Source organism: Lucilia sericata, unplaced genomic scaffold (assembly GCF_015586225.1).
Source record: "Lucilia sericata isolate MDLA Ls3-8-SP2 unplaced genomic scaffold, ASM1558622v1 Contig000796F_arrow, whole genome shotgun sequence".
Classification (NCBI taxonomy): domain Eukaryota; kingdom Metazoa; phylum Arthropoda; class Insecta; order Diptera; family Calliphoridae; genus Lucilia; species Lucilia sericata.
Genome location: NW_023994788.1, coordinates 205,637 through 214,111, shown reverse-complemented (window position 1 = coordinate 214,111; position 8,475 = coordinate 205,637). Strand labels below are relative to the sequence as shown.

The following is an 8,475-nucleotide window of genomic DNA, read 5'->3' as shown; positions in this document are numbered from 1 at the left end:
GGATAGAAAAGGTAAGTTTAGTCTATTTTATATCTTAACATCTATTTTGTGTTATTTTCCTATAATCTTTAATAATTTTACAGCAGCGGAAAAGCGTGGTATGGTAGTATTCCTTTGGAAATGGACAGAATTAAGAGTAAAATCCCTGGTACATAAACATAGCATTCACCATCAATATCTCAAAACTAGAGAAGAAAAGTGACTATTTTATATAAATAAGTTTTATAGGTTTGTAAATGTACATTTATATTTATATTTTATTGTAATTATTTTAAACAAAATAAAATATATTTTCAAATAAACATAATCCACAAATTGGTTTTAATAAATAATATTTCAGTTCCAAATACCGATAATTTCGATCCAGATTATCGAAAAATAATTTAAAATAGTTGTGTACACCATATATTCAGTAACAGGAACCGAATTTTACATTAGTTACAATCGAATTATGGGATAGTTGTGAGAACCGACTGAATTCGATTGGAAACAAATTCGGTTATCACAACGAATCTGTTTTCTCTGTGTAATTATAAGAACCGAAGCTAAAGAGTCGAGCATAGAATCAACTAAAGACTTGGGCATATAATCAATTAAGGAGTCAACTATAGAATGGAGCATAAAATCAACTACTGAATCCAGTATAAAAGGGACTATATGATCGCAAGGAATCGTGTAGATTTGACTCGAACATAGATTTGACAAAAGAGTCGACTATAGAGTGGAGCATAATATCAACTACAAAGTCGAGCATAGAAGTGATAATAGAATCTATTATAAAGTCGAGCATAGAATCGTGTATAGAGTCCAGGCTAGAGTAGACTATTGAGTAGAGTATAGAGTAAATTACAGAATCGAGTATGAATTCGAGGATAGAGTGGACTATAGATTCGACCATAACATCGGCTAATTATAAGAACCGAAGCTAAAGAGTCGAGCATAGAATCAACTAAAGACTTGGGCATATAATCAACTAAAGAGTCAACTATAGAATATAGCATAAAATCAACTGCAGAATCCGGTATAGAAGGGACTATAGGATCGCAAAGAATCGTGTAGATTTGACTCGAACATAGATTTGACAAAAGAGTCGACTATACAGTGGAGCATAATATCAACTACAGAGTCGAAAATAGAAGGGACTTTAGTATCGATTATAAAGTCAAGCATAGAACCGTGTATAGAGTCAAGGCTAGAGTAGACTATTGAGTAGAGTATAGAGTAGATTACAGATTCGACCATAACATCGGCTAATTATAAGAACCGAAGCTAAAGAGTCGAGCATAGAACCAACTAAAGACTTGGGCATATAATCAATTAAAGAGTCAACTATAGAATATAGCATAAAATCTACTACAGAATCTAGTATAGAAGGGACTATAAGATCGCAGAGAATCGTGTAAATTTGACTTGAACATAGATTTTACAAAAGATTCGACTATAGAGGGGAGCATAATATCAATATAGCGTCCAGCATAGAAGGGACTATAGAATCGATTAAAAAGTCGAGCATAGAATCGTGCATCGAGTCCAGGCTAGAGTAGACTATTGAGTAGAGTATAGAGTAAATTACAGAATCGAGTATGAATTCGAGGATAGAGTGGACTATAGATTCGACCATAACATCGGCTAATTATAAGAACCGAAGCTAAAGAGTCGAGCATAGAATCAACTAAAGACTTGGGCATACAATCAACTAAAGAGTCAACTACAGAATGGAGCATAAAATCAACTACTGAATCCAGTATAAAAGGGACTATAGAATCGCAAAGAAAGGATAGAGTGGATAGAGTGGACTATAGATTCCACCATAACATCGGCTAATTATAAGAACCGAAACTAAAGAGTCGAGCATAGAATCAACTAAAGACTTGGGCATATAATCAATTAAAGAGTCAACTATAGAATGGAGCATAAAATCAACTACAGAATCCAGTATAAAAGGGACTATAGAATCGCAAAGAAACGTGTATAGAGTGAAGCATAGAGTAGAGTATAGAGTAGAATGGACTATGAATTCGAAGATAGAGTAGACTATAGATAATTAGAAAAACATAGAGTCCACTATAAAAAAGAGCATCGAGTCTATTATTGCGGCAAACATAGAATCAAACATAGAGTAGACCATAGAGTCGGCTATAGAATCGATTACGAATTCGATCATTAAGTCGATAAAAGACTCAGCAGTTTTTAAATATTATTCATTAAAATAGAATCGGTTATAAAGACGAGCAAAGCATCGTGTATAGAGTCAAGCATAGAGTATACTATTGAGTCTATTATAGAGTAGATCGAGGATAGGGTATGCTATAAATTCGAGCATAAAATCGGCTAATTAGAAGAACATAGAGTCCACTATTAAGAAGAGCACAGAGTCGAATATTGCGACGAACATAGAATCAAACGTAGCGAAGACTATAAAATCGATTTTGAAGACGAGTCAATAAAAAAACTACAGTATTTATATATTTTTTATATATTTCGTTTTAAACTCCATATTCTAATAACTAATACAACTTCCCTGCCCTTCTTTATCTTTTCAGATTAAATCAACTTCCCCATGACAACCCAAAAGACAAATCTTTATCCTAGAAAATTAACACTACATTAAGATCGTTTGAAACCCAGAAGTGAGGAGAGCGAAAGTAAGAGAAGTTTTAAGAGAACTTCTCCAAAATAAAGTTACTGTGATTTTTAACAAAGAAAACAAATCAACAAAAATGAAACAAATACATCCATTATTAGTCATATTCCTATTTATGGCCACAAAATGTCCAAATTCTTCATCACAAAATTTAAATGGTAAGGAAAGAACACACTCAAAAACAAGTAAAATCAAATAACGAACCTCTTTTGTTGTATATTCTAGAGCCAAATATGCAATTAGATCCCGATCCAGAATTTATTGGTACTATAAATAATGTAACATTTCCAGCGGGTAGAGAGGCAATCTTAGCCTGTTCTGTAAGAAATTTGGGGAAAAATAAGGTGAGTCCTTTGAAGCTCACGTTTTTCTGGCGATCAGTTTCTTTATTAATAAAATTTTATTGAAATTCCTTAGGTGGGTTGGCTAAGAGCTTCCGATCAAACAGTTTTAGCTTTACAGGGTCGTGTAGTAACCCATAATGCACGCATAAGTGTCATGCATGAAGATATGCATACTTGGAAGTTGAAAATCAGTAAATTAAGAGAAAGTGATCGTGGCTGTTATATGTGCCAAATAAATACCAGTCCCATGAAGAAACAAGTGGGATGTATTGATGTGCAAGGTATAGCATTAAACATTTTTAATTTATATATTGATTTACGAATTCAAAATTATAAAAATTTCCTTTTTCCAGTTCCTCCCGATATTATTAACGAAGAATCTTCCTCCGACTTGGCCGTTCAGGAAGGCGAAGATGCTACTCTCATCTGTAAAGCTACTGGTAATCCTCAGCCTCGTGTTACTTGGCGTCGTGAGGATGGTGAAATGATTTTATTGCGTAAACCCGGCAGCCGAGAGTTGATGAGAGGTGTGTATGGTAAGATTAATAACAAATTTGTTCTCTGTTTTTAATTGATCTATTTTATTTATGTTTCTAGTGGAGTCTTATCAGGGTGCTGCCTTAAAACTGGTGCGTTTGGAGAGAAGACAAATGGGTGCCTATTTGTGTATAGCTTCGAATGATGTACCGCCTGCGGTCAGTAAAAGGGTGTCGTTAAGTGTGCAGTGTAAGTAAATAACTTAATAGCTTTAAGTTATTAGTAACCAAATGTTCCTTTCCAGTTGCCCCCATGGTTCGTGCACCCAGTCAATTGCTTGGCACTCCTCTCGGTTCGGATGTTCAGCTGGAATGTCATGTTGAAGCTTCTCCCTCACCGGTTTCATATTGGCTTAAGGGTGCTCGTACACCCAGTGGTTTTGCTAGTGTTTCTAGCAATAGTTTGGAAACGGGACAGCCAGGACCCGAAATGTTATTAGATGGGTATGTGATCAAAATAAAGTTTCCCTTTTAAGGCAGTTAATATAATGAAAATATGTTTCTTTTTAGACCCAAATATGCCATAACAGAAAAACGTGACGGCTATAGAGGTGTAATGCTTTTGACCGTACGTTCATTTTCACCCTCCGATGTTGGGACATATCATTGTGTAAGCACAAATTCATTGGGAAGAGCCGAGGGTACGCTGAGATTGTATGGTAAGTAGAGTCTATCTTAAAGCCGACTATAGAGCGTTATTAGAGTTGATCATAGAGCCGACAATAGATTTGATGAAAGAATTGATCATAGATTCGATTTCTGACTCAAACAGAAAATCGATAGTTCTTAAAGTAAACCATATAAGCGATTATAAACATCATAGATCATAGAGACGACTATGGTCTTGATCATAGAGTCGACTATAGAGAGTCGATCATAGAACGGACTATATATAATATAGAGTTGATTAGAGAGTCAACCATAGAGTCGACTATAGTCTAAATCATAGAGTCGACTATAGACTCCATCATACAGTTGCTCGTAGAACCGATTGTAGAGTCGAATATGGAGTCTGTTATAGATAGCGATCATAGAGACTAGTTACCACGGAATCGGCTATAGTATCGGTCCTATAGACGACTATTGACTTGATCATAGAATGGACTATAAGGTCGATCATCGAGTAGACTACATAATCGATTATAGACATGATTGTAGAATCGACTATAGAGTAGGTCATAGAGACGACTATAGACTCCATCATAAAGCCGACTATAAACTAGATCATAGAGTCGACTATAGAGTAAGTCATGGAGCGGTCGATCATATTGTCGACTATATAGTCAAAAAAGAGTAAATCAAACAAGCGATTATAGAGCTGATCATAGAAACAATAAGAGTCGTTCATAGAGACGACTATAGTCTTGATCATAAAGTCGATAATAGATTCGTCTATAGAGTCGATCATAGAATCGACTATATAATCGATCATAGAGTCAACTTTAGAGTTGACTATAGAGTCGGTTATAGAATCGACTATTGAGTCGACTTTAAAGTCGATCCTAGACACGAGCATAGACTAGATCAAAAAGACGACAATAAAAAAGATCATAAAGTTAAAGTAAATTAAAAATTTCTTCAAATTTTTCTCTTAACAGAAATCAAATTACATCCCGGTATCGCAACCATAAATGATGATCAATTAAATTTTATAGGAGGTGAGTTTGTTTTAAACATTAAACACGAAAAAAGAAAATTAATTAAATTACACTTTTGCCCAGGATTAGAAGAATCACGTAATGCAGCCTCCACCAACCTAGTGAAACAACGAATATCCTGGCTACAATTAACACTAACATTTTTATTATTTTCCCGTAATTTAAAAATACAACTGTCATCATTATTATCAACAACCACAGCAACAACAATAACAACTTTAAGCTGTTTGACATTATCTTTTGCAACAAGATGATGCAATAATTTCTGTGGCCGGAAGTAAAACCAACAAACAAACATATAAAAAATATTGAAAAAAAAAAAAACAAAAAAACAAAAATGTATAATTTGTATACATACAAAACCAAAACAACACACACACTTATACAATAAAAAATACTCATGAATTAATATTATAATTTAAATAATGATTAATATTAAAAAAAAAAGAAAAACATAAATTATATTTAAATATAATAACAACTTAAGCTTCATTTATCTATACATTTTTTAATTAAGATAATTTTTTTTATTATTTTTTAAATTAAGTTGTTAAACTAGAAAGAAAAAATCTATAAATATATTTTGAAAAATGTTGAAGGAAGAAAAAAATATTTCAAATGGAAACATAATCCCACGCTCAAATTGATTAAAACAAAAAAAGTGACGTGCTAAGCAACGCATCTATATCGTTTAAAAACGTATCAAATTTATAAATTTAATAAAAATAAAAATTTAGTATAAAAAAACACTTACACAAACATATTATTAACATTGTATATGAATTAAGACAATTATTAACTAAATCTTAAAGAAACCAAAAAAAAGCAAAATGCATTTATAAGGAAACTGTTTAAAAATATCACCTAAAACATGCATTTCCCCCCTCAAAAGTGGCAAAAACAACTTTGTATTTTATTGTATTAATCCCCCCTCCCACTACTTAGTATATTTAACTAAAAGCAAAAAATTAAAAAATCACAAACAATTCTTATGTTAAGTATTTAAATTAGTTTATAATTAAGACCCAATTACTACCAAAAAAAAGTAAAACTTTTTCCCCCAAAAACACAAAATTATTAATTATTAACACTTCAAAAACACAAAAAATGTTACCCCAATAAATATAAAACTAAAGAATAAGCAAAGAATGTAATTAAAACTTACCTTAAAAACAGATTTCAAAATTCCCCTCAATAATAAGAAAAAACTCAACAAATTCACCACACTATAAAATAGTAAGAAAATACAAAAAGAAATTACTATTACATACAAAAATTGGGAATAAAACTTATTGAAAAAAGGAAAAGAAAAATAAAATAATAAAGAAAAAAAAAAAAACAAATTCATTCAGTAATAGTAAATGAGCAAATAATTTTCTTTAAAAAGGTTTAAAAAGGTAAGTTTTAACACGGGTGTACATTAGAAGTGACCAAAAAATATGGATTTTATTTAGATGAGTGTTATTTTATTCTTTTTAGTGTCGTTAGTTAGTTAGTTAGTTAGTAGTTAGTTAGTTAGTTAGTTAGTTAGTTAGTTAGTTAGTTAGTTAGTTAGTTAGTTAGTTAGTTAGTTAGTTAGTTAGTTAGTTAGTTAGTTAGTTAGTTAGTTAGTTAGTTAGTTAGTAGTTAGTTAGTTAGTTAGTTAGTTAGTTAGTTAGTTAGTTAGTTAGTTAGTTAGTTAGTTAGTTAGTAGTTAGTTAGTTAGTAGTTAGTTAGTTAGTAGTTAGTAGTTAGTTAGTTAGTTAGTTAGTTAGTTAGTTAGTTAGTTAGTTAGTTAGTTAGTTAGTTAGTTAGTTAGTTAGTTAGTTAGTTAGTAGTTAGTTAGTTAGTTAGTTAGTTAGTAGTTAGTTAGTAGTTAGTTAGTTAGTTAGTTAGTTAGTTAGTTAGTTAGTTAGTAGTTAGTTAGTTAGTTAGTTAGTTAGTTAGTTAGTTAGTTAGTTAGTTAGTTAGTTAGTTAGTTAGTTAGTTAGTTAGTTAGTTAGTTAGTTAGTTAGTTAGTTAGTTAGTTAGTTAGTTAGTTAGTTAGTTAGTTAGTTAGTTAGTTAGTTAGTTAGTTAGTTAGTTAGTTAGTTAGTTAGTTAGTTAGTTAGTTAGTTAGTTAGTTAGTTAGTTAGTTAGTTAGTTAGTTAGTAGTTAGTTAGTTAGTTAGTTAGTTAGTTAGTTAGTTAGTTAGTTAGTTAGTTAGTTAGTTAGTTAGTAGTTAGTTAGTTAGTTAGTTAGTTAGTTAGTTAGTTAGTTAGTTAGTTAGTTAGTTAGTTAGTTAGTTAGTTAGTAGTTAGTTAGTTAGTTAGTTAGTTAGTTAGTTAGTTAGTTAGTTAGTTAGTTAGTTAGTTAGTTAGTTAGTTAGTTAGTTAGTTAGTAGTAGTTAGTTAGTTAGTTAGTTAGTTAGTTAGTTAGTTAGTTAGTTAGTTAGTTAGTTAGTTAGTTAGTTAGTTAGTTAGTTAGTAGTTAGTTAGTTAGTTAGTTAGTTAGTTAGTTAGTTAGTTAGTTAGTTAGTTAGTTAGTTAGTTAGTTAGTTAGTTAGTTAGTTAGTTAGTTAGTTAGTTAGTTAGTTAGTTAGTAGTTAGTTAGTTAGTTAGTTAGTTAGTTAGTTAGTTAGTTAGTTAGTTAGTAGTTAGTTAGTTAGTTAGTAGTTAGTTAGTTAGTTAGTTAGTTAGTTAGTTAGTTAGTTAGTTAGTTAGTTAGTTAGTTAGTTAGTTAGTTAGTTAGTTAGTTAGTTAGTTAGTTAGTTAGTTAGTTAGTTAGTTAGTTAGTTAGTTAGTTAGTTAGTTAGTTAGTTAGTTAGTTAGTTAGTTAGTTAGTTAGTTAGTTAGTTAGTTAGTTAGTTAGTTAGTTAGTTAGTTAGTTAGTTAGTTAGTTAGTAGTTAGTTAGTTAGTTAGTTAGTTAGTTAGTTAGTAGTTAGTTAGTTAGTTAGTTAGTTAGTTAGTTAGTTAGTTAGTTAGTTAGTTAGTTAGTTAGTTAGTTAGTTAGTTAGTTAGTAGTTAGTTAGTTAGTTAGTTAGTTAGTTAGTTAGTTAGTTAGTTAGTTAGTTAGTAGTTAGTTAGTTAGTTAGTTAGTTAGTTAGTAGTTAGTAGTTAATTTGAAATGTCTAAAGTCAACCTATTGTTCACCGTTATACATATCTGTGGTTTCATCTGTCATCTACTCTGTATTACCGACTTCAATTAAAAACTGTTTTACCACTAAAGAACAGCTCTGGAAAAATAGCAAAAGTGACAGGAAATGTAGTTCATTCAACCCATTGGGTTGTAAAGTTTCTGCTATGATTACAAAAAGGAAGCCGGCATTCAGC

At 30.9% G+C, this 8,475-nt stretch overlaps 1 protein-coding gene across 3 annotated transcripts; it reads left to right on the top strand.

Moving 5' to 3' along the window:
- The first annotated feature begins 2,549 nt into the window (after positions 1-2,549).
- On the top strand, positions 2,550-5,570 carry LOC119608128 (lachesin). 3 transcript variants are annotated; one of them, XM_037962409.1, is made up of 9 exons: positions 2,550-2,802; positions 2,870-2,988; positions 3,062-3,269; positions 3,342-3,515; positions 3,586-3,714; positions 3,770-3,968; positions 4,035-4,183; positions 5,123-5,182; positions 5,246-5,570. In XM_037962409.1, the coding sequence occupies exons 1-9, from the start codon at positions 2,721-2,723 to the stop codon at positions 5,434-5,436; spliced, it is 1,311 nt and encodes a 436-aa protein (XP_037818337.1). In that variant the 5' UTR covers positions 2,550-2,720; the 3' UTR covers positions 5,437-5,570. The 3 variants fall into 3 exon arrangements, with proteins under 3 accessions (XP_037818337.1, XP_037818335.1, XP_037818336.1); XM_037962407.1 differs by having other exon boundaries at positions 3,342-3,524; XM_037962408.1 differs by having other exon boundaries at positions 3,342-3,524; positions 5,252-5,493.
- Positions 5,571-8,475: the final 2,905 nt, after the last annotated feature.